The 25,858-nt window shown below is 35.6% G+C and overlaps 2 protein-coding genes and 1 non-coding gene across 5 annotated transcripts; 2 read left to right on the top strand and 1 right to left on the bottom strand.

Annotated features, from left to right (window-relative positions):
* Window positions 1-10,143: 10,143 nt before the first annotated feature.
* TRNAS-UGA lies at window positions 10,144-10,225 on the top strand. Its single transcript has one exon. It is a non-coding gene; the product is annotated as a tRNA-Ser (tRNA).
* Window positions 10,226-10,306: 81 nt separating this feature from the next.
* Window positions 10,307-17,360, top strand: LOC113356085 (DNA mismatch repair protein MLH1-like). Of its 3 annotated transcripts, XM_026599092.1 has the most exons (16): window positions 10,307-10,615; window positions 10,734-10,906; window positions 11,327-11,399; window positions 11,485-11,619; window positions 11,736-11,946; window positions 12,251-12,399; window positions 12,637-12,735; window positions 12,980-13,046; window positions 13,181-13,316; window positions 13,553-13,647; window positions 13,730-13,838; window positions 14,104-14,263; window positions 14,744-14,905; window positions 15,712-15,886; window positions 16,551-16,696; window positions 17,082-17,360. In XM_026599092.1, exons 1-16 carry the CDS (start codon window positions 10,370-10,372, stop codon window positions 17,124-17,126), a joined length of 2,181 nt encoding a protein of 726 aa, XP_026454877.1. In that variant the 5' UTR covers window positions 10,307-10,369; the 3' UTR covers window positions 17,127-17,360. The 3 variants fall into 3 exon arrangements, 2 of the variants coding, with proteins under 2 accessions (XP_026454877.1, XP_026454878.1); XR_003362790.1 differs by lacking the exon at window positions 17,082-17,360 and having other exon boundaries at window positions 14,744-14,937; window positions 16,551-16,683; XM_026599093.1 differs by lacking the exons at window positions 16,551-16,696; window positions 17,082-17,360 and having other exon boundaries at window positions 14,744-14,915; window positions 15,712-15,864.
* Window positions 17,361-17,747: 387 nt separating this feature from the next.
* Window positions 17,748-18,663, bottom strand: LOC113356086 (ribulose bisphosphate carboxylase small chain 1, chloroplastic-like). The gene is made up of 2 exons (XM_026599094.1): window positions 18,422-18,663; window positions 17,748-18,327 (listed from the first exon to the last, which is right to left on the bottom strand). The coding sequence occupies exons 1-2, from the start codon at window positions 18,599-18,601 to the stop codon at window positions 17,959-17,961; spliced, it is 549 nt and encodes a 182-aa protein (XP_026454879.1). The 5' UTR covers window positions 18,602-18,663; the 3' UTR covers window positions 17,748-17,958.
* Window positions 18,664-25,858: the final 7,195 nt, after the last annotated feature.

Here is a 25,858-nt window from a genome sequence, read left to right as displayed (position 1 = left end):
TGTTTTCATTTTCAACTGTATTTGAGGTGGAAGCGTCTTTTTGAACCATTAGTATAGATGTTTCAGAAGAGAGATTGATGGCTCAATGACTGTAAATCCTCTGATTTCTAACACTTTGAAGTCTGACATATATTTCATTTAGTATTCTGTTGTACTCTCATCTCCTTCAAGTCTTGCAGGATGTACTTGTGGTCGAGGCTCCTTGACCTGTGCATTTTACTTACTGGACTGCCACAAAAAAAGTAACTACTTTTGCTAGATGGACTACAACTTCTAGTTGATAAGTAATAGCAAAATAAATTCTTCATTCTATCTTATGTCCAATTGTGCCACATGATCCACAAAATTTGAAAGAAAAGTCATGAAATTCAAAAATTCACCCCACAATGAAGATTTGTTGCATGAATCTTATTATAGATTTGACGATGACATAGAAATTACCACCTAGGTGCCTAATAAGGAATCCAAATTCTCCCTTTGTAAGCAAGAAACCTACTCAGGTTGCCACTAGAGATGCTCATTAAAAGGGGTTGTAAATGGATATGAAAAGGATTTCTACAATTTCAAAAAAAATACGAAAATCATCTAATTATTCTCACACCTTTATGATATATAATGAGATTCCCAGGAAAAAAATCTCCAAGTTCCAGACAGTACAATTTTATGCATCTCAAGTTCAAGTTGAAAATTTGATTATAAACAACCATGGTAATTTTTACGGGTAGGTAGATATCCTTAGACTTCCATATGAGAAATTTATGCAAACCTAACATTAAAACAATTTATATCTTCAGGAGGGAAAAAAAACCTACAACACATTTTGTGAAAAATGACTATAAAGAGTAGAATTGTCGATAATAACCCTCTTCTTTTGTCAAACAGGTCCTTTCCAATATCAACAATGATATGAAGGAATTCCAAAAACCAAGCAACACAAAGCTAGAAAACAAAACAAAAACTATATAATAATTTATTTATTTAAAGCCTGAGGTGTGCAAGATCTTGTCTCTTTTGAACAGGCGCACGAGACAAGATGCACATTACAACACAATCAAGTTGTGCTGTGGTGAACAAAAATTTGTCCACCATGACCCTTTTGGTTGGAATTCATGGAACCCCGCCTTTTCGTATGTTTAGACCATGTTTTCTTCTCTAATGGCTTAGTTCTATCTTTGGAAACTAATCTCTTCGAGGAAGATACGATCTTACATACCTCAGCTGTTTTCTCCGCGAGTTTAAGCTTGGTGGCTAGACGATCTGCTCTTCGTTGGAGCTTGTTGACATATCTCATCTTGTGTTTGTACTTGAAACACTTTGAAAACTCATGTCCCTTGAGAGAACAATAGGAGCATGTCAACGCAAAAGATGATTCATGCGCCTTTAAAACGCAAGCTGCTAGGCACAAGGTAAATCCTGAAACATTAAACGAAGGGTCTCCAATATAGGGTTCAATTGATTCTTCCATCTTGATTGGGCTCTCTTCTAAAAGATTATCAAGATTGATGTATGTATTGCTGCAATTATCAAAATCAATATTTTTACATAGAAGAGCAACACTTGATTTTTTGTCTTCATCAGAATCATAATTGTCAGACATCTCATCAAGTGTCGCAACAAGACCTTTGTTCCCAGTGTATTTTCTACGATTTGGACACTCGTTTGCAAAATGACCAAATTCTTTACACTTAAAGCACTGAGGCATATCCTCGTCATCAGTTTCATATGTGTCCCTGTTTTTAGGAGGAATACGATTATAAGGTTTGACTGATGTTTTAGGCTTATCTCTGGAGAACCGTTTACTTCTCTTCAACAGAAGATCTCTAAACTGTCTTGTGATCATCGAGACTAATTTTTCAAGATCTTCATCTGATGAATCCATCTCAGAGTGATCATCTTCAGAGTTATACACATTTTTACTTTTATCAAGTAATTTTGTGTCTTTCAGTGCTTTGAACACAACATACTTTGATTTGGACGAATGTTCGTGATCAAAGATCTTAAGCTTCCCAACCAGCGTATTTCTGGAGAGGATATCAAGGTTATTTTCCTCAACGATGGCATGCTTCTTAGAATCGTATCTAGATGGCAGTGATCTGAGAATTTCCATCACAATGTCCTTTTCAGGAATAGTCTTACCCAATGCAAAGGATTCATTAACAATTTCAGACACTTTGTGATTAAACTCATCAAATGAATCTTCATCTGCCATACGAAGGTTTTCCCAATCGGAATTAAGGTTTTGAAGCCTAGCTTCCTTTTCACTGGTATTTCCTTCGAATACGGTTTCTAAGATATACCACGCATCTTTAGACCTAGTGCAATTTGACACATGGTGCTGAAGATTTGGGGGCCAATGGCATGTATGATAGCATTCGAACATTCGGAGTTTTGCTTCGCAACAAGTATCTCAGCAGCATCGTATTTGTCAATATTTTTTGGAATATTAATGTTACCAACTGCAACTGCGGGAGCATCATAGCCACTAACAATATATACCCATGATTGAAAATCACGCGCTTGAAGAAAAGCTCGCATGGCAATTTTCTACCATAAGTAATTAAAACCATCGAAGACTGTTGGTACGTTAATAGAGATAACACCTCTGTCCATAGAGTCAGATCCCTACAAACACAGACTTTTGAGGTCTTAAACCTGTTTGCCTGCTCTGATACCAATTGAAAAAGCGGGGGTCTAACAACCACACCCAATATTTCGATTAACAATCTGTATGGACTAAATCGAATATACTTTTAAGAGAATCAACTAGACAGTCAGACTCAATCTTAATAAAAAGTATATCAAGGAGTTAATATCTCTATCTCTCGATTTGATTTATACTCAAGCAAATAGAAATCTAGAGTCTTTATCAAATACAAGAGAGACATAAACTTGGATGGTACCAAAAACCAATATTCAAGGACCAATCAATTTCCAATCAACAACCAAAGGTTGGATTTCACAATTGATCGATACAACGCACAACCAGTGATATTTCAATTATATAACAAAATATAATGCGGAATAGAAATAACACAGACACCAGAAGTTTTGCTAACGACGAAACCGCAAATGCATAAAACCCCCGGGACCTAGTCCAAATTGAACAACGCACTGTATTAAGCCGCTACAGACACTAGCCTACTACAAACTAACTTCGGCCTGGACTCTAGTGGAACCCTAATCAATATCACACTGATTCAAGGTACAGTTGCGCTCCTTACGTCTCTGATCCCATCAGGATACCACACACTTGATTCCTTTAGCTGATCTCACCCACAACCAAGAGTTGCTACTGTTAGAGCATTGCTCGGTCGAACTCGCATGCGTTGCTATCTCAAGCATGTTTGTCAATGTTAGTGATCAAAACTATAAGTCTTGATTTCTACTCTATTATAGATAAGTCTCAGACTAGGATAGTAAGTGTAGTTGATCTCAAGGACTCCATGGCGATTCATCATACAAGACGAAGATATACTCAAGGAACCGGTGGAACTTCTCGACAAAAAGGTATGTGGAGACTTGAACTTATATGTCACTCAAAAGTCTATCTATTCTATCTCCTACTCTTTGAGACAAAAAGTTGTATGCTATATATATAGACTATGATTATACACATTTGGTATTTCGAGCCGAGTATACCTCGCCTATCTATATCTCGAAATATGTGTTGATAAGCTTTTCACTTCGACCAAGTTTATCTTTACCTAGTGACGAAAGTCATGATATGTTTCAATCACTTTGAAAATTGCTTTGACGAGAAATGGTGTAACAACTATATAACGTCCTCTAAGAATGTTTTAATGATTGGAATGAGAGTTTAGATTACATAACCAATGGTGGACATAAACATTGTTGTGGAAACACAGTTATGTATAAGTCCTATTCCTTGAACCAAAGTTTTCGAACTTTGTTGATCAAGAGAACCAGAAGAATGGCAAGTGACAAGTCCGCGAACTGCCGAAGTTCTCAAACCCGAGAATTTCTGCTGGAGTTGACAAACTAGTGCGTGAAGCTAAGTCCGCGAACTCAATATGCGAACCCAGTCCGCAAACCGGCGAAGTTCTCATCCCGAGAATTCCTGCTGGAGTTTGTAAACTCTGTCCGGTATCTTAAGTCCGCGAACCTAGTATGCGAACTTGAGATGGTTATATATCTAAAGATGCTTTCTGAACTTAAACTTAAAAAGACTAAGGAATGCTATTTGCAAACCGTGGCTATAAAAGTTCATGAACCGACTCGAGTGAATCAAACCATCTTTGCTTCAATTGCGTCTTGTGTAGTTACATAAGATTTCCTTGCAATTGAATAACTCTCTAACTAGTTCAATTGAGTCATTTGAACTAGTTATGGTGAAGAAGAACATGGTTGATATGAAATTCTCATATTGATAACCTTTTGGTTGACTATTGTTGAACCAACAATGTACACGTTTGGGTATGGTTAACAAACCTAGAAGCGTGCATTTCATTTGTGTATAACAAGCTAAGTTTTCGATCTAACGGTTGAGAAATATTAGCTTGAATCTAAATCAGGTTTTCATCTAACAGTGGATATTGATTGCTTTGTTACCAATGCAAAACCCTGATTTGAAAGACTATATAAGGGGACATCTAGCAACTCTGAAAAACTAATCCCCACACCTTACTTGTGATACTAGTTTGCGTACTAGAGTCGGTTCTCCTTTAACCTTTGGTTTTCTTCTTCTAAAACCAGGTTAAACGACTTGAAGACTTCATTGGGATTGTGAAGCCAGACCGATACTACTTTTATCGTAGTTGTGTGATCTGATCTTGCATCTTCAATCGTACGAGTACAATCATATTGATTGACTTGAGATTGATATCTACGATAGGCAAGATATAAAAAGTAATCACAAACATCTTCGTCTCATCGTTTGTGATTCCGCAACATCTTGTTTCGCTACCATATGATTAAGATTGTTGTGAGGTGATTGATTAATATAGGCTGTTCTTCAGGAATATAAGACTGGATTATCAATTGGTTCATGTTCACCTTGATTATTATCAAAAGACGGAACAAAAACTTTAGGGTTTTTCTATGGGAGACAGATTGATCCTTTGATAGACGTCTGTGTGAGACAGATTTGTTTATTGTTAAAGTTTGCGATTTTGGGTCGTAGGAACTCTTAGTTGTGGGTGAGATCAGCTAAGGGAATCAAGTGCGCAATATTCTGCTGGGATCAGAGGCGTAGGGAGTACAATTGTACCTTGGATCAGTGTGAGACTGATTGGGGTTCAACTATAATCCAGTCTGAAGTTAGCTTGGAGTAGGCTAGTGTCTGTAGCGGCTTAATACAGTGTGTATTCAATCTGGACTAGGTCCCAGGATTTTTCTGCATTTGCGGTTTCCTCGTTAACAAAATTTCTGGTGCATGTGTCATTTCAGTTTCCGCATCATATTGTTTTATCTTTAGAATTGAAATAATACAGGTTGTGCGTTTAGATCATCAATTAGTATAATCCAGCCTTTGGTTGTTGATTGTCGTTGATTGATCCTTGTACATTGGTCTTTGGTACCTTCCAAGTTATTCCTTGTATTTGATTAGAACTCGCGGGGATCTGCTTGAGTAAATCAAATCAAGAAAGAGATATAAACTCATTGATATACTTTTAATTGATTGAGTCTTGTTGATTCTATTGAAAGTATATTCGAGTTTGTCCATACAGATTACTAAGCGAAATATTGGGAGGTGTTGTTATACCCCCACTTTTTCAGCTACGACACAAAGTCGAAGACTTTAATAAACAAATCTTTATCACACAGAAAAGTCTATGATAATAGATAAATCTGTCTCCCACAGATAAACCTACAAGTTTGTTCTGTCTTTTGATAAAAATCAAGGTGAACAGGAACTAATTGATAAACCGGACTTATATTCCCGAAGAACAACCTAGTATTATCAATCACCTCACAATAATCTAAATCGTTTGGTAGCGAAACTAGATATTGCGGAATCACAAACGATGAGACGAAGATGTTTGTGATTTCTTTTTATCTTGCCATATCGGAGATATAATCTCAAGTCAATTATTCAATTGAAATCGTACGATAGAAAATGGCAAGATCAGATCACTTAACTACAAGAGAAGTAGTTTCGTCTGGCTTCACAATCCCAATGAAGTCTTTAAGTCGTTAAACAACAGGGTCTCGAGAAGAAACCTACGGTTAAAGAAGAATCGACTATAGCGAAACCAACTAGTATCACACAGGAGGTGTAGGGATTAGTTTTCCAGTTGCTAGACGTCTCCCTTATATAGTTTTCAAATCAAGGTTTGCAATCTAAGTTACCTTGGTAACAAAGCATTCAATATTCACCGGTAGATGACAAAACCTGACTTATCCAAGCTAATATATTTCAATCGTTAGATCGAAACTTAGCTTGTCTCACACACAAATGAAATGTATTCATTTAGGTTTGAGTAACCGTACCTAAACGTGTACATTGGGTTGGTTCACAAATAGTTAACAAATGGTTAGCCATATGAGCACTTTCATATTAACTGTATTCACCTTTCTCATAACTAGTTCAAATGACTCATAAGAACTAGTTCAAGAGTTCTTCAATTGCTTAGGTCTTTACATAGACACAATTGAAACGAAATCGAGAATTCATGAACAATATAGCCACGATTTGCAAAGATTGCATTCCTTATTGATTTACTGTTTAAGTTCATGAACTTCTGGTTTGAGAAATATAACCAGCTTAGGTACGCGTAAGGGTACGTATACCATAGCTACCGGGCTTGAGTTTGGAAACTCAACAGAAATTTTCGGTTTGAAAACTTCCGTGGTACGCGTACGGGTACGCATACCTAAGGTGACTGGTTTTCAGTTTGCAAACTTCACAAACTACAACAGAAATTTTCGGTATGAAAACTTACGCCAGCATGCGTACCTAACCTGTGTCCTTCACCAATACCGCATGAACACATATGCACTCACTTGGTTTCCGGCATATGGATTTATACACTAATGTGCGAACACACTATATATGCTTATATCCGTAGTTGGTTACGTAATATGAACTCCACATTTCAATCATTAAAACATTCTTCTATAATGTTATAATAGTCGTTAGACAAAAAGAATCGACTATCGTCATCAAAGCTATTTTCAAGATTGAAACGTCATCATGACTTTCGTCACGGGTAAAGATGAAAAATGGTTAAAGAAAAAGCTTACCAACACATATTTCGAGAAAAAGATAGGCGAGTAAACTCGGCTCGAAATAACAAATGTGTATGTATGAAAACTATCATACTTATACGACTTTTGTCTCAAGAATAGGAGATAGAGTATATAGACTTTTAAGTGAAAAATGAGTTCAAGTATCCACATACCTTTTGGTCGGATGAAGTTCCACTAGTTCCTTGAGTAGTTCTTCGTCTTCGTAAGATAATCGCCATGGTGTCTGAAGCTCAACTATACCTAACTATCCTAGACCGAGACTTAGTTATAAGTAAACTAGAAATCAAGACATATAGTTTTGATCACTAACATTGACAAACATGATTGAGATAGCAACGCATACGAGTTCGACCGAGCAATGCTCTAACAGTTTCCCCGAATCTATAGAGACTCTTATCGATGGATTGCACAAAAAATACCTACCCGGGGAGTAACTAGAGCTTTAATAATTAATCAATATTTGGAATTAGATTATAGTTGGTGTTATGTGGTAAGCATTAAAGTAAGTTTTATTTTGTTAAAGGTTGAAGAAGAAGAAGAAGTTAAGGAAAATGGAGAAAAACTAGAATTTTGTGATTTTGGTAGCAAAGATGAAACTTTATAGTGACAAACAAGATTTTACCAGTGATGAAAAAGTGGGTGCATCTAAGAGTCTCCAATTAAATTATCATGATTTCATTCATATTGATGTTGGTTATTTTTTGGACGAACAAGAACATGTAAACCAAAGCATAATTGATGATTTTATTAAAGCAAATAAAAGATCATACATGGAAAATGAATATCATAATACTTTTAATCGTCAAGTATGCGTTCTATCTTTTAAGGACCTCTAAACATGTATTTGTATCTTATAGTTCCCAAATATATAAAGAAAATTCAAAATTTGCATTCTTTTTTTGGCCTGTCACTCAGAATCGGTGAATGCGATAACATTATATATGCCAGTTCCCTATTATCCCAACATATTATGAACCACAATCACACTATACCATCTGATTTTTGTTCATATTTTGCAGGATTGGTAGGTGAAATAATAGGATGTTATGGACTATCATACCCACCTATTGTAGCACTTAGAGATTTTACCAAAAATGCACCAAGTGTACAATTGGGATGTATGTTGCTTTATACGCCGATTATAGTTGAAAAAGGGACCATTAAAACTGCTCACACAAGGCACCTCACGTGTACCCATCTGTACACTTGATGATTTTTTTCATAAAACTTCAGCCTAGAAGGAGTAGCCTGATGTTAATGTACTTAAATGTCAATTATTGGTAATTGGTCGGCACGATTAATCCTTATCCACCAATTGTGATGGACTAATATATATATATATATATATATATATATTGTAGATTTTTTAAGTGCTCGGCGGCGATCAACCTAAACCCATGGCTCAGCTGGGAACTGATTTTCTTCCTAATATTGCACTGATTTAGAAAGTGAAGAGAAGGACGAGGTCAAGTAATGGTTGGTGGAAAAAGCATAGAAATCAAATGGGAATTACTTTCGGCCGTCATTCTAGGAATAATCGTTTCAGAATTTTTTGCGAGGGAAGTGGAAATATTGAAAGTCACAGGGCAAAGGATCCACCGCATTGTTAAAAAAACGTCGAGGGTTTACAAAACTCAAACAAAGAAGCATGAATGCCCATTTAAGATTGTAGTATATAGAGCCAATGATGTATATAAGCTTCTTTAAGTGATGAATGGCTGTCATCATCACGATGATACAAAATCTCTTATTAGACACTCTGTTATCTGTGGGTTAAAACCACATCAATTTACAATGGTAAAATCGACGAAGGCAAGTAAACCAAGTAATATCCTTAGGAATATTAAGGAGAAGGATGAGAATATCTTGTCTGTTTTGAGGAAAACTTACGCGTCAAGAGCATCCATCATAAGGACTACATGGGATGGTAGAATGATTAGCCGAGCAACACAAGTACACAATGAGGAAGCAGGTAGTGAGCGAAAATGTGACCCGCATTTTCTCGGTGCATTCAAAAAAATATTTAACGGTGGTTAACAGACAACTACACCAGAGCGGCTACGATGTGGTCGGGCCACATCAAACAAGTATGTGACCCCTGTTATTTTCTTGACACGTATTAGAAACCTTCAGTTTTCTGCTTTTTAGGGAGATTTAGAGGGGGCAAGTTTTTAAGGATAAGTAGTTAAAAGTAGTTTTATGTGTTTTATATGACAAAAAGTAGGATACTTTTTTACTTTAAAACTAATTTTCTAATACGTGTCAAGAAAATAAGAGGGGCCACATACTTGTTTGATGTGGCCCAACCATATCGTAGTCGGGGCGCAACTACACAAGTGGTTAGATGATCAAATTGTATCAATCCTTTCATCAAGTTTTGTTAATAGATTGTATTTACAAGACAAACAAGTACAACATGTCGTTGTTAAACATCGCTTGCTACATTTCAGATAAAAAATATTTAACGGTGACATGGGATTTTATAGATCCAGAGAATGATGTGAGTTTTATTTGGATGTTGAAAACCTTAAAGGAAATTTACCATAACGATCAAACTCCAAAAATTATAGCAACAAATAAATATAAAACACTAATAAATGCCATAAAATTAGCTAGCTTACATGCGTCATATCTGGAGGCCAAAACCACAAAAACTCACTGCTTGTGGGAAGGTTGAAGATGAGTATCTTAGTAAACCAACTTAGAAAAAACGAACAGAAGAGATGATAGTAGATCCGATGTCCGAGACAAAGTATAAATCTCATTTGAAAAGTTTCACTTCTCTTCGGAGAAAGGTTGCCCGAGAAATCTGTGGTTTATTGCTTGGCAAAATTGCTAGAACCGCACAAAGAAAAAATTGTACATGATTATCGGCCGGGTTTAGCAAACTGCGCATTGCACTAGGATGATATTTTCAAACTGTCAATCAAAAATGTCGATATGTCCGAGTGGTTAAGGAGACAGACTTGAAATCTGTTGGGCTTCGCCCGCGCAGGTTCGATCCCTGCTGTCGACGTTTATTTTTATTTTTTTCGTCATTTTCTAGTCTTTTTTGCCTCTATTTCCTTATTTTTCTTTACAAAACACTACTTTTCGATTTCTGCTCCCAAAAAACCTCTCTTCCTCTCTCATCTCCTTTTCTCTCTAGCTTCACCAAAAAATGGAAATCGAAGAAGAACATGAACAAACCCTAATGACCCACACAAAAGAACCACCAAAGATCCACAGACTCGAAGAATCAGTAGTTAACAGAATCGCAGCTGGTGAGGTCATACAACGCCCCGTTTCCGCTGTTAAAGAGCTCGTCGAGAACAGTCTTGACGCTTCTTCAACTTTCATCAATGTTGTTGTCAAAGATGGTGGACTCAAGCTTATCCAAGTCTCTGATGATGGCCATGGTATCCGCGTAAGTAAAAGCATTTAAAAAAAATAAAAATAATCATCCCTTATTTTTGTTAAATTTCTAAAAATGTTTGATGTTTTTTCAATTTCCTGTTTTTTTTTTTTTTTGTGATTGTGTTTAGTATGAAGACTTGCCAATTCTGTGTGAAAGACACACAACATCGAAACTATCTGTTTTTGAAGACTTGCAGAGTATAAAATCAATGGGGTTTAGAGGTGAAGCATTAGCTAGTATGACTTATGTTGCTCATGTTACAGTTACTACCATCACCAGTGGTCAATTACATGGTTATAGGTAATGATAACTCATACATATACTGAAATTGCTTCTTATTTTGTTCATTTATTGGTTTAGGTTTTTAATTTAATTTTCGGGGTGGTATTGCCAGTAAGTAGAATTGAATGACAATGAAACCTATATTTGATGAACTGTGTGAAATCAAGTCACACTATTTCTAGAATCTTAGATTACCGTGTATTTTCAGCTGTTAAGTACAGTAGGCGCCTTTATTTGTGGTCAAATTTGCTGATGTTACTAAAACCACAAAGAACAATTGCATGGTTACATTGATTTGGATTGGTAGTTTTCTGATAGGAAAAACTTAGAAGATGTGATAGCTCTTTACTAAATGTAGGGTGATATAAGTGAGGTGTTTTGGAAGATGGAGAACATGGTGTCCTGGACAACTCTAATTTAGGAATTTTGTTTTCGCAGGGTTTCTTATAAAGATGGTGTCATGGAGAGTGAACCTAAGCCTTGTGCTGCTGTGAAAGGAACTCAAATGATGGTAAACATTAAAGCATGTCGCTACCATGTGATAACATGTCTGTTGATTCCGTATACGATTAGTTATTTACTTATTTTGTTTTCAGATTGAAAATCTCTTTTACAATATGACGGCTCGAAGGAAGACACTTCAGAACTCTGCTGATGATTATGCTAAGATAGTGGACCTAATTTGTAGGTTTGGAGTACATCACACTAATGTGAGCTTCTCATGTAGAAAGGTTTGTCTCGACTCTCGCAACACTTCAAACGTATGGTTTTCTTTGAGAAGTAAGTCATGTCAAGAAAACTATCCTTGTTTATGCTTGTTAATTTTTTGTTTTGTTTTCTGTTTTAGCATGGTGCTACCAGAGCTGATGTTCACACGGTGGCTACACCATCAAGACTTGATGCAATCAGATCGATCTACGGTGTCTCAGTTGCCCATAATCTCATGGAAGTTACGGCTTCGGATGATGATCAGTCTGGCTCAGTTTTCAAGATGCATGGTTACATCTCAAATTCAAATTACAGCGCCAAGAAAATTACTATGGTGCTTTTTATAAATGGTTGGTTCTACACACTGTAACAGAATGTACTCATAGTTGATGACGTCTTTAATCTTTTATAGTCCTGGTTTTCACTTAACTAGAAACCCAAAAGTGATATACCGAGCAATCTAAACGGGTAGATGTAGCCTGTTAGTATAGCTCCCAAATTTGAGGGATATGCATTGAAAGTTAGTTCTATCGAAAACTTTGCTTCTCCTTGGTTTGCAGAATTTTGATACTTGAAAAAAATCAGGAAAAAATGTTTAGATTTCTATGTTTGTCTTTCATTTCATTTAGATTCCTCTAACCATTCCCATTTCAGATAGGTTGGTTGATTGCACTTCCTTGAAGAGAGCAATTGAAGTTGTTTATGCTGCAACCCTGCCAAAGGCATCTAAACCGTTCATATATATGTCAATTGTACTGCCTCCTGAGCATGTGGATATTAATATTCATCCAACAAAGAGAGAGGTAATGACATGTACAGGCTAGATCTTTGTCGATTATGCTCTTACATGTGCTATATAAGAGAAACAAAACCCGGGGGCACAGTCATGCCTTTCCTTTTGACGCTCCTTTTGTCAATTATTCCCTGCTTCTTCAGTGATAGTATTACAGAAACGATGAAGCTGTGGGTTGCAATAGATGTTGTGATTAAAACTGATTCAATTGTGAATTGTTTGGTGATGCATTTTTTTTTTCTTGCAGGTAAGCCTTTTGAACCAGGAAACGATTATTGAGAAAATACAAATGGCAGTGGAATCAAAAATAAGGAACACTAATTCAGCAAGGACATTTCACACACAGGTATACTTTAGTGAAACTGTATCACATAACTTAGCTTAATTACACGGAAAATTGTTATGCTGCAATTAGTGTTGATAAAATTTTATCGTGAAACAAGCGTTAGCATTTGGAATTTCGAAATACGGAGGCGTATTGTACAAAAATGCCAAAATCAAAGTTGCATATGAACCAGTGCTGTATCAATTTTTTCGTTTCGGTGTGTCTAATCCTTTAGTCTCAATTGTTTCTTTCATGCACAAGATAGACTGCAGAACCTTCTCAATCTGTTCCTCTGAGCTCAAGCAAGGAAGCCAATTATCAATCACCCTCTGGTATGTTGGAGTTTGCTGTCAATCAAAATTTTAGCTAGTCTCTGCTTCTTAGGGATTCAGTTTGTCTTTTGTAGTGCTATTGTATTTTTACCGTATCCTTGGTTGTGTAATGCCGTAATTTTTTTTTCTCGTAGCCTCTAAACAGGAAAAAGTTCCAGAGCATAAAATGGTCCGTACTGATATTACGGATCCTGTTGGAAGAATGCATGCCTACTTGCAAGATGCACCTCTGAGTCAGCATGAACGGAAATCTGGCTTGAACACAATACGGTACTACATCATACCTGGCTCTTTTGCTTAAATTCATATTCCTGGCACTTCGCCTGAAATTTCACAACCAGCCTCGGATTTGTATATATTCTTTTTTGGGGATCAAATAGAATGGAGTTTAAAGGTAACTATGTTGGCGTGGCATTCCTTGGTGTCATGGAAATCGTGCCTCACATTTTCTCGTGTATTATTATGACCCGAGCAACTTTGTTTATATAGCTGCACTCTTTTTGTAGCTCTGCAGTGAGGCATAGAAGAAATCCTAGGGAAACTGCAGATCTGACTAGCGTCCAGCAGCTCTTAAGCGAGGTTGATAATAACTGTCATTCTGGTGAGTTACTTATTTTCTTGGAATTTGATTGGTTAAACTAGTTCATGGTGTTTATGTTAGTTCTTCTTTTGCATAATTCCAGGTTTGCTGGACATCGTCAAGCAATCGACATATGTTGGAATGGCAGATAATGTCCTGGCTTTGCTTCAACACAACACCCACCTGTATCTTGTTAATGTAGTGAATTTGAGGTTAATTTTTATTAATCACTGCTCCACTATTAAGGAATGTTTACTGATTTTTCTTTTCTAAGAAATTCAAACAAGTTAATAAACTAGTGTTTCTTTTCTGTCTGCTTATCTATTTTGATGTGTTAAACTATTTCCACGAGCAAAGCTAACAACTTGTAATCTAATAACATGTCTGCGCTGCATCTCCTCTTTGGCCTTGTTATCCTCTTAATTACTCAGAAATTAATTAACTATTTTGTGTTGGTTGTGCTATACATTTGCACAGCAAAGAGCTCATGTATCAGCAAGTTCTACGTCGATTCGCCCATTTCAATGCTATTCAACTTAGTGAGCCCGCCCCCCTTTCAGAATTAATGATGATTGCATTGAAAGAAGAAGATATGGAATCCAAAACTGATGAAGTGATGAAGCAGAAGATAGCAGAAGTAATATATAGTACTTTAAGTTTGAGTTGCTTGCTTTAATGATGCCGTCAATATCTTTCCATTATATGTTGATGTCGGTGAGGGTTATAAGAACTTTAGATTAGCTCATCATGTCCATTCACGTGTCTGTCTTGCCATATGAATTCTTTGTTAGATTTGCTGAGCTGCTGACTTTGATGCAATCATAGTAGCCATGTGTGTTGCTGCTTGTTAACTCTTGTTTATGAAGGTACAGATGCTTTAGGGGTACTTAACGACCACAAAGTCAACTATGCGACAATCTCCTATTTTTAAGCTTAAAATACTGCCTAAAACTGACTTGTGGTTGGCTCCATTTAGTTTAGTAACAGATATCAGGACATACTATGCTACAAAAAATTTATTACGAGTCCAAGGATTTATTATCTTCGCAATTGATAAGGTATATGGTTTAATTTTGCTTATTACTCATATATGGCTGTTTCTTGAATCTTCTACCAGATGAATGTTGAGCTGCTGAAGCAAAAAATTGAGATGTTGCAGGATTATTTTGGCATTCTCATCGATCAACGAGGGAACTTATCTAGGCTTCCTGTTATACTGGATCAATACACACCTAGCATGGATCATCTTCCAGAATTTGTGTTGTCATTGGGCAATGATGTAGGTCCTGGTAACACTTTGTTCTCATTAGGGTAATACATACTATTCATTTGCTATAATGATTCATTATTAATTTTTAACCTTTCAAGCTTCAACGACGTTTATGATGGTGTACGGTCCACTTGTGATAGTCTGATAGACTGACTACAGAGCCACAGTCCCAAACATTAACTTTCAAATAGGTTAGCAGTTATTATTCTTTTTTTGGATAAAAGAGAAAACAACAGTTATATGACCGCCTGCCAGTAATTTCTCTATTAAAATCAACCTCTGAATAAAATTTCTTATTACCAGGTCATCTGAAGGTTCACCATTAGTTTAAGTCACCCTTTAAGCCAAGGTTCTCCTGATAGCAGAGAGAAACATATAATCCTTTTCATGCTCAGATCAGTACTGTAGTTTAGTGACCCTTGGTTAAGGATACCAACCTGAGCCGTAGCAAAAGCGAGTCTTCATAGGGCAATTGTCACTGTTTATGAACCCTAACCTGGGTCATCTATCCATGACACCAGGATGAAGCTTGGGTGGAACTAATACATTAGAGTAGCTTAAGGGCTAGAAGGTCAAAGCAGATTCATATTATGGCTAAAACATATACTACCTCCGATTTTAGAAAAGAGATACTATCACTTTTTCATTTTAGCCTAAAAATAGGCCAAATTGAATAAGTGATAGTATCTCTTTTTTTTTTTTTTAACGGAGGGAGTATATAATACTATGTTGGATTATGACCCAATTTTTTTGTTGTTGTTTCAACTGAGATCTTTTTGGAACTCTTTGAATAATAGTTTGTGAATCTGTTGTAGGTGGATTGGGAAGATGAACAAAATTGTATGCAAGCAATTTCAGCCTCTCTAGCAAACTTCTATGCTTTGCATCCTCCTCTCCTGCCCAACCCATCTGGGGAGGGGCGGCAATTTTACAAGAACAGGACACAGACTGGCAATGGTGAAGAGAATGTAAATGATCCCAGAGAATCAGGTATAAATACTTGTGCACTGGCGCAAAATTCTTTAAATAGGAATTTCTTAGTAATTTTTGGTAAAAGTATCATCACAAGACCCTGTTCATGTGCCTTTGTTTTTGTCAATTAACAACTGCTGGGGTAAGATGCAAATGGTCGAAGTGGCCCTCTTAACTAATAACATTGGTGTGAAAATCTTCTACCCTCACATGAGCTTAGAATGCATGTTGTTAGGTGGCCAACTGCATGATCAGATAGCCCAACTCTGTAAAGACATCCTCGTAAAATTTCAGCTGTTGGATCATCTCCAAGAGGGAATTCAATTACACGTCAGGTTTTCTACGCCATGGTACCACCTGCCTCAAGGGACATTGTGTTGATCAAACAGCTGTGTTTAGAAACTGGTTTCATTGTCAGGTTGATCTCCATTGTCATTAGAGAAAATTAGATATGGCAAAAATTTGAACTGCACAAAAAGTTGTTTGAAAAGTTTCTTAACCCTACACATATGTATGTCTTTCACTTCAAACCCTAGCTTCCTGAATTCGAATCAACAATTTATTGACAGTGGTTGGAAATGAGGATGTTTTCAGAACATGACATTGTCAAGAAATGAGTTTGATCCTGAATGTTTAAAATCTGACAGTATTTTATTTCTGGTTTTCTTTTCTAATGTTGCAGAGGACAACCTTGATCTTGAATTGATATCAGAAGCTGAGACTGCATGGGCTCAACGAGAATGGTCCATCCAACATGTCTTGTTCCCTTCCCTAAGACTATTTCTGAAGCCCCCGAAGTTGATGGCTACCAATGGAACATTTGTTCAGGTACTTCTTTATTGTCCCTTGACCTGAATTTATGATATTGTAAATACCACGAGTCTGGTTTTGCATTCTTCTTCACAACTGGTTTTTCCAAACAGCTGCTTTGTTTCTTTTTACTAGTTGAAAACAAATTCATACATCTAATATAGCTTGTGGGTAATCTTTGTCGTGCTTGAAGAGGATGAGTTGATAGTACGGAGTCCTTTTTAGTATGCATACTTGCGTCTGGGATAATCAAGAATACGCAATGATTTGATCATCTCTAACAAAATTAGTTCGGGTTTTGCAAACAGAAATCCTAACTATTTTCTGTAGTCCAATGGAAATGGTGTTCTTTTTGTTAAGCTTCGTGCTAATTTGAAAATGATCTACTTCACTTTGTTTCAAGGTGGCTTCATTGGAGAAGCTCTACAAAATCTTTGAAAGATGCTAGTGGTACTTACCGAGTCAAACTGCTGTGGAGGCAACCTAGAATATACACAAAAAATCTCGAAAGAGTAAGCTGTCATGAACTGTACAGGTTATCCTGAACTGGACTTCCATGTTATAACTAGTAAATATTCCCTCCCTTATTGTACTTGTAATAGGATGAACTGATATCTTTCTTCTGTTGATAATACGGTGTTGGTTAGGTCATGCAGTCTTTTTAATTATGTTACTGCGAAGTATCTTGCACTTGTACCCTAGCTAAAGCTATTTCTTGATCTTAGCAAGTATTCCTTGAAAAAAAAAAAAAATCTTAGCAAGTATGTTTTTGTCTTTGATTGATATAATATTTTTTTTTGATGCAATGATTGATATTATATAACTATATAAAGAAACCTAATGTCTTTTGAAGGTAAGCTAATTGTAGAGAGGAATAGTTCAATACCAATAAGAGGGATACCTATAAACAATAACTATTCAGAAAGATAAATGAAAGTGGAAGATTTATAGCAGAGAAATCATCCAAGGGATTCCACATTAAGCGGCAGTCTCGTCTTACTTATTGCCCAGCCCTGAGCGTGGTCAGATAGTCTTTGGGCCTAAATGTATCCGTAATTGAGAAGCAAAATGAGCATACAAGAATATGTAGTAGTATTTATTGTAGAACTTACACTCTTAATAAGTGATTTTTGAGCTCATTAATTGGTTGCCTGTATCGTATTATGAAGAGTCGGTACAGTTAGGGTGTTCGACTTCAATTAATTAGCGACCAGCTCCAAAAGTACAAACCAACAGGGAAGAAATTGATAAAAAAAGGACACCTAATGCATCACAGGTTTTTAGTAGCTAGTGCTCTCGGGCTTGTATGCGATGAAACTAACACATTGTACTTGACGCACGTTGTCGAATCCGATGATTCTGATGAAAGAGTCTGGGTATGCAGCCTTGGCCTCCTCTAGCTCCTTGACAACCTGGGAAGCGTCGGTACAACCGAACATGGGCAATTTCCACATTGTCCAGTAACGACCATCGTAGTAACCAGGGGTGTTACCATGTTCTCTGTAGACGAATCCTCTGGCGTCGAATTCCAAACAGGGAACCCATCCATTACGGAGAAGGTAATCGACTTCCTTTGATAGTTGCTCGACGGTCAATGGGGGAAGGTATGAGAGGGTCTCAAACTTCTTCAAACCAGTTGGTGGCCATACCTGCATTTGTACAAATTCAGAAGACATTATCAGCAATCTGGCTAATATGAGAATCATAAATCTGAGTGCTATTTTGAGTCATGATAAAGGATACCTGCATGCAGTTAACTCTTCCACCGTTGCTGGAGATGGAGGTGATGTCGGCTGATTTGCGTGTAACAGGGAACGCAGAAACGGATTTCAAACCACTGAATGGTGCAACCATGCTAGCTTGAGCGGGAGCGGAGCTCCTTACGGAGGCGACTGCGGCAGAGGAAATCATTGAAGAAGCCATTTCTTTTCTTTCTTTTCACTCTACTTGGTTTTTCTTTCTTTTGCGAGTCTGAAGAATTAATAGGCATTCCTTCTATTACCTTATCGTTAAGATGGCCTCTCAATTTGCCACGAAAGGTTGTCATTCATCTTATCTTACCTCAAGCACGGCGAAGATTTACCCACTACCAATAATTAAAGTGTTAAAAGGAAAAGAAAAATTACCCTTCAGTTTCTTCTTTGTCGAGAAGTTTTCACAGTCTTTGATTTTTATCTTTCTGTGTTCCGTTTCTACATTTTTTGTTTCGTTCGCATCTTAATAAATACTAGTAACAGTCAAAAAAAAAATATAGCCAATGAGGGGGAGTGATACAACCACCAAGGGATTGTCCCGGAAATGCTACACATCCCGCGGGTTGAATCCCGCGGGTTGAATCCCGCAAATTGTACCGAGAGACACATAGGGTGTGGGACGCGATGCCCCTGACCCGGTGATTTAGCAGGGATGGGTTTAGTGTGGGTTCCACCCCATGTGTCTCCCGGTATAACTCGTGGGATGTAAATCATTTCCGGGGATTATCCAGCCAAAAACAGGTTTCTGGTGGGGCCCAACAGGAGAAAGCGTGGGGTTGTTAAAGGGTGGAGTCCAAATTTTTTACTGTTTCACGTGGGACATGAATAAGGATAATCCCTCGGTTCCTTTATCATTTCCGTCCCATAAGAAGGAATCTGAATCCTCGGTAAAAACTAGTTAAAAACAGGAGACTGACCTTAAAGTATATATAGTTCGAAAAGGAAACCTCAAACCTCCAAAACTCCGCTATATAAATATAAGACATCCTGAGAATAGTTTCAGCGTCAATTCCTCGAGCTCCCTCTAGATTTCTTGCAATGGACACGAGTTCAGTTGAAGCATCAACAACATGTAAGAGAAGTCAACCTTGTATTCCACCGGTGCCAAAGGCAGCACCGTGGCTTGTCTTTCCATACAGAGAAGGTAACAAATTGCTAACTTTCTTTAACATATATGAACCCAATAACAAAACTTGTACAAAATCCATACTAGAGCTGTGAGGCATAGTCTTTGTAAGTGTGTGTGACACATGTGTATGTGAGTGTGTTAATCACACTATTCGTGTCTGAGAGAATGTTACTTATGTTATAACAGTATTTGTCCAATTATGCTATATTTCTTATAATGATTCCTGGATAAATACTCTCATCTTTTATTTATCAAGAATCTCTTAGTAAAAGATCATATTATTGTTCTGAAAATGTATCGTGGTATCAGATAATCAAGGAAGATTCTGATTCTTCTATTCAATTTTTCGATCCAAAAATCACTCAAAATCTTCGCTGCAACTATTAGTTTTAAATAATCAACTATAAATCCGTATTATTTCTTAAAATTTCTACTACCAATCAAGTTTATATCTCAACATCACTATAATTTTACTTCATTTATTGGAGTATCCCTAATTTTGTGCTTCAAATCTTGTTTTTCTGTTATTTTTCTTAATTAATTCTTCATTTCAGATAGACATTTTCTGAGTTCATATTTCAGATCTTGATAATTTCATATCAAGAATATCAACTTCTTCTGCATTACCTTTTCAAAATATTACCAGTTTTGTGTTTGTCGAGCTTAAAGAAGCTGGTTCAAACTACTTGATTTGGAAAAATCAATTGGAATCATTTTTAATAACTACAGATCTTGAGGATTTAATCGATGATACTGGTGAATGTCCGGTAAGATTTGTAACTCTTGATAATGTGAAAGTTTTGAACTCGTTGTTTACTTAATGGCGCAAGAAAAAGAGATTTGTAACGTCATGTCTCAATGCAACTTTTGATGATGCAATTTCAAGAGAAATTATTGGATTTATAACTGCAAGGGAGATTTGATCTTACTTGGAGAAGAAATTTCTTCAACCATTTTCAGCAAAGAAGTCTCTCCTTTGAAGTCAACTTCATTCTATTAAAGAGGTAACAGATCCATTTCTCTATATTTTGATGAGTTAAATACTATCACTGATTCTCTACAAGTTATTGGTGAACAAGTGGATGAATCAGATATTATTATGAATGCACTCATGGGTCTAGGAAAAGAGTATAGGCAGTTTGTAATCACTGCACAAAATAGAGAAACTGAATTTTCTCTTAATGATGTTATTTCTAGACTGTTGCACCATGAGCAATGGCTAAAAGTTGAGGATATTGAGAATACATTTGTTCTTGAAATTCAGAGTTCAGCTTTTTGTACTAGTAACTCATCTGATAATCCTCTATTTAAGTCTAATTCACAAGAAAAGCACAAGATTCATACTAGTGATTTTAGTCAAATTTGTTGTTAAATTTGTAAAAAGAATGGTCATATAACCAATATATGTCATTTTAGCTATATACCTAATAATAATACTTCAAATAATGCTCCTACATCTAGTGTTGATGTGGCTTCAAATTCTCTTGAACACAGTATTTGCTTCAAGCTAAGCAAATTCAATTGCCTCTACTTATGATCCTAATATTGCATATGTTTGGCTGTTGGATTCTGCTGCAACAATTCATATGACTAAAGACAAAGGTTTGCTAGTTGAGTCTAAGGTGTATGATGGTTCTGATAAAGTAATGGTTGGTGATGGCACAATGCTTCTTATATCTGGTAATATTATACCTGACACAAATAACTCTCAGTTCATTTAGATGATGTTATGTATGTTCCAACCATTAAGCAGAATATGCTGTCTATTGCTAAGTTCACTAAAGATAACAAGGTTTATGTTGAGATTTTTGAGTAGGGATGCAATATTAAGTGTGTCAGAACTAGTAAGGTACTAGCTTAAGGAAAATTTTTGATTCATGATGTAAAATATACATTTTGATTCATTTAATGGGTTAATTTTTAGGATCGAGAACCAGACCCAAATCATCTTATTTCCGCGGAGTTCTGTATTGAGTTTTGGTGATTGGAAACCAATTGAAAACCTTATTTCTGAGTAAATGAGAAAAGAATTACTTTTCCTCATACTCCTTATCCTGGTTTTGAGCCTCCTGATATCATAACTAATCAAACAAGCTAATAACTTAATTTGGGGTTAGCCTTAAAATTCTCTCAACATTATAAAAAATAAAATTAACATAAAATCTATTAAGTTGGATTAGACAAATTAAGAAACCCCTTTTGTATTTGAACTCAATCTTGTTTTATTGATTTGGTTGGTAACTTGGTATAATATAAGAATTAACAATAATAAAAAATGTGATAAATGTGATTCAATTAATATGGAGCTAAATTCTAAATTAAAAGATGTCTTGGTACTTCCTCACCTACACTATTAGTTAATCTAAATTCCAATTAGTACTGATGTACATTAGAGTATGTACATTGACAAACATTATTAAGAACCAACTTATAGGACTTTACAGTACCACCTATTTTCCCTTAACAAGTTAGTATTAGATCATAGGTCTTAACCACCAAAAAGATTTCATTCAAACTCTGATTACATGACCATTAACGGATCACAATATCATTCTTATTAATGTCACTGATATAAATTAATTAGCTAGTAAATTCATGTTTAATTAGCTTAGTAATCTGATTAAACAATTGCAAGCAACTTAGATTAATCCCCAAGAATTCTAGAATCTTCTGGTACTTAGTGACCACCACCCCGGCCACAGCCAACGTTGATGCTGAACCCGCCTATTGTGATGGGGGTACCGGATTACCCCTTGCCTAACATGGTACATAACGTAGACCGACGAGAAGCAGGTCCCAAAGGTTCATAAAAGTACATATATAGTGTGAAAGTAAAGAACAATTCAACACACTGAAAACAAAAAGAAAAACAGAACAAAGAATAATTGAACACTGTGCAAATAGAAAAACTTTTTTTTGTTGAACACAAATATTCAATTTTTTTTTCATTTGTAGAGTGAACACAAATATTCATGTACATGCACAAACTTTTTTCATACAGACAAATAAACAAAAATAGTAAAAATAGAAAGAGTAAAGAGAAAGGGAAGTAAAGAAATAGTAAAAGTAAAGAACACAAATAAACAAAAATAGTAAAATTAAAGAACACAAATAAACAAAAATAGTAAAAGTAAAGCTCCTTGATTGACCCATTTCCGTAAAGCTGTCAAGGTCTCATTAAAATACAAATGTTCCGCTAAATAACAACCAGTAAGATGCCCACTAACGATATCCTAGAAAAAACCAAACTCTCTTAAAAATACAAATGTTCAGTGAGCTGCTTAGGTCAGTAAAAGAAATGAAAGCTTGGGTTGGCGCAAAATTTAAGAGTGTGTTATTTGCAATTTGTTTACCATGTAATTAAGCAATGATCCTTCCTTGGAACTTGTTTATGATACAAATGAATACTTATTTATTTTTGCTATAAAAGCTATAGGTATAAAATTTGGAACCAAGATTACACCGAGATCTCCCTGATACAATGTTGTACAAGTGTCTCGATCGAACCAAAATCCGATATTAACTACATTGGATGCACTGATGGGTCCATCCTTGGACTAAAGAGGACAATTTTCCTTCCTAGTTTTTGATAAACAGAAAAACATCGGAAAATATTTAACCAAATTTATTGTTTGTCCCCCTAATTTCTTGGTAAATCAGAAAAACTTAGGTTTTACTAATAAAGTTTATAATAAACTCGCAAAAATAAATTACAATAAGAAAATAATTTCTTACAATATGTTAAGACAAACTATACTAACATCAACTATTTTCTCAAGTTCTAAGTCCTTCTCGATCTTCAAATCTATATTTCTTACCCAAAAATATCTTCTGAACTAATATTTTCTCCAAACTCTGATCATTCGTTCAATAGGTATGTTCTTAGTTTTTGGCACAAAAAAATACACTAACATGGTCATTATGAATACCTAACCATATTAATTCATGTTACTTGTTGAAAGAATGGGATGGTGATTGCCATTACGAGCTGAGGTCGATATCTCTTCTCCAAAATTCTAAAACAACTCTAATTTGTTATTTCAGAAACAAGGATAACTTTGAAAAAATTCTCCGGCTCTTCTTAATATCAACAATTCCTCTTACTTTTTGCAACACCATCATACCATAGGCAGCACGTGCCAGGTGGACAACCGACCTCAACAAAGATTTATTAACATTGCAAGAAAATAAAATTAGATAAACCAGGTCGTGACATGTTAAAAAAAGAAAAGAAAAGGTACCTAAACCTCATTACACTATGTTACCGATTTGTATTAAACAGGGAGTTGTGCACCTGGATTCCATACTTTCATTCAAGCGGCACTCTCAGCTGCCTATATATTTGGTCCCCTTCATCAGTACCCGGAGTCAGACGTTCCACCGCCACCTGAATACTATCTACCGCAAAGAGACAACAAAAGAAATCGCTCTTTTTGCTTCTTCTCAGAACCCTACAATCTACTAGAACACAAGAATAAAAGGTGACAACTCATGTTTATAATACTGAGTTATTACTAATCATTTCTTGAATATGCACGATGATTTATAGAATCAACATGCATTGGTCTGACAAATCATGATTGTATACCGTTTTATTCCTTATCAATTCTTGATTATTCATGATAATTTATTGAATCAACATGCATTAATAATTTTTAAATTGGTGTTTCTTTTATAATTTGTACTTCAGATCTTTAAATTAGTATATCCTTTTCTAATTTATACTTCAGACTTTCAATATGATGTTTGTATCATAATAATTTTTGAATCAACACGCATCGTTGATGGTAAAAGTAGTATTTTTTTGCTTAACATGCATCGATGATGATGATGATGGTTAAATTAGTATTTCTTTTCATATTTGTTCTTATTGGATGTCAACTCGATGTTCCTATTATAATTTCTTGAAATCAACATTATAAAATTGACACTAATTTCTGATTCGTACTTAGTTCAGTTATAAGATGCATGTATTACTAGATGACTGTTGAAGCGGTGAGGGGCCGATGGAAGAAAAAAACAATGACATCATATATTTGAACCGAAATCTAAACTCATTTATTAAAAAAAAGAAAAGAAAAAACGTTCAAAATAAAAACTTGGCCATACGACTGTTACACACAAGAATTTGTGTATCATTCGTTTTGCGTATATAAATTAGGCGTACAAAATTTGAGATATATTATATACACAAAATGAATACACAACAAATAATCAAGGGTCATCTCATTTCCTCATTACACGCTAGCTAACCCATATGCATAACCTTCATGTGGTTCGCAAGGATGTTTCCTAAACTTCGGTTGGATTACATTTAGTTTATCTTTTTTAACTCCTTCTCTCTCAAATTTTTTCTTCTTCCTTCGTTAAAATGGAGACAAATTCGAGATCCGAACTCTATTTTTGTTTATTTTTCATTTCTAACACAAACTCATCTTCCAAAATATCTCATATTTTTTATTATACTTATCAATTTAGCAGATTGTATTTCACTGATTAAATTAGAGAAAAATATTCAGGTGTTTAATTACAACATGTGGGTGGTTTCACTGATTAAACTTGATGAAGTCTCGGCAATTCATATGTCGATACTTGATGAAAAAAAGGTGATTAAAGAATAGATTTACTCACTCGATTGAGACGGAATTGATGTTTTTTAGATCAGGTAAAGTTTAGACTGTATGAGAAACCCAGACCCGGATTGACTGTCTTTTACACCTGCGATCTACCCGAATCAGTATAAACTCTGTTTTATTTTCGATTTGTTGCATTTGATTAGCATTTGAATAATGGGTGAATGAAAATCATTAGTATTCTGAAAGATTTGATATTAGATGAAAAAACATTGATCCATTTGCTATTTTCTTCATCTTTATCTATGTTTATGGAATGGTTACAGTTTTATCTGACCCGAAACTTAGTCTTCTTTACCCGATAATTGAAATTAATTAATTCTGATGAAATCAATGGAGTTTCTTAGGTTTGGACATGTAATTTATTTATTTATTTGATTGTATTTGATCTAAATCCCTGATCAACTTAATCATTTCTCTCAATTTGAATAAGAATCCAGAAACTGATTATTTTTCATTTTTCTTATCAATAGTCTAAATCCATGTAACTAAACCTCATTACACTGTGCTACTGATTGTATTAAACGGGGAGTTGTGTAGTTAAATATACTACTTTCATTCTTATGGCACTTTCAAGAACCTATATATTTAGTCCCCTTCATTAGTTCCCGGAGTCAGACACTCCACCGCCACCTGGATACTATCTATGCTAAGATCAGTTGAC

The sequence above is a fragment of the Papaver somniferum genome, chromosome 3 (assembly GCF_003573695.1).
Source record: "Papaver somniferum cultivar HN1 chromosome 3, ASM357369v1, whole genome shotgun sequence".
NCBI classification, from domain to species: Eukaryota; Viridiplantae; Streptophyta; class Magnoliopsida; order Ranunculales; family Papaveraceae; genus Papaver; species Papaver somniferum.
This window is presented reverse-complemented; position numbering and strand designations above follow the sequence as displayed.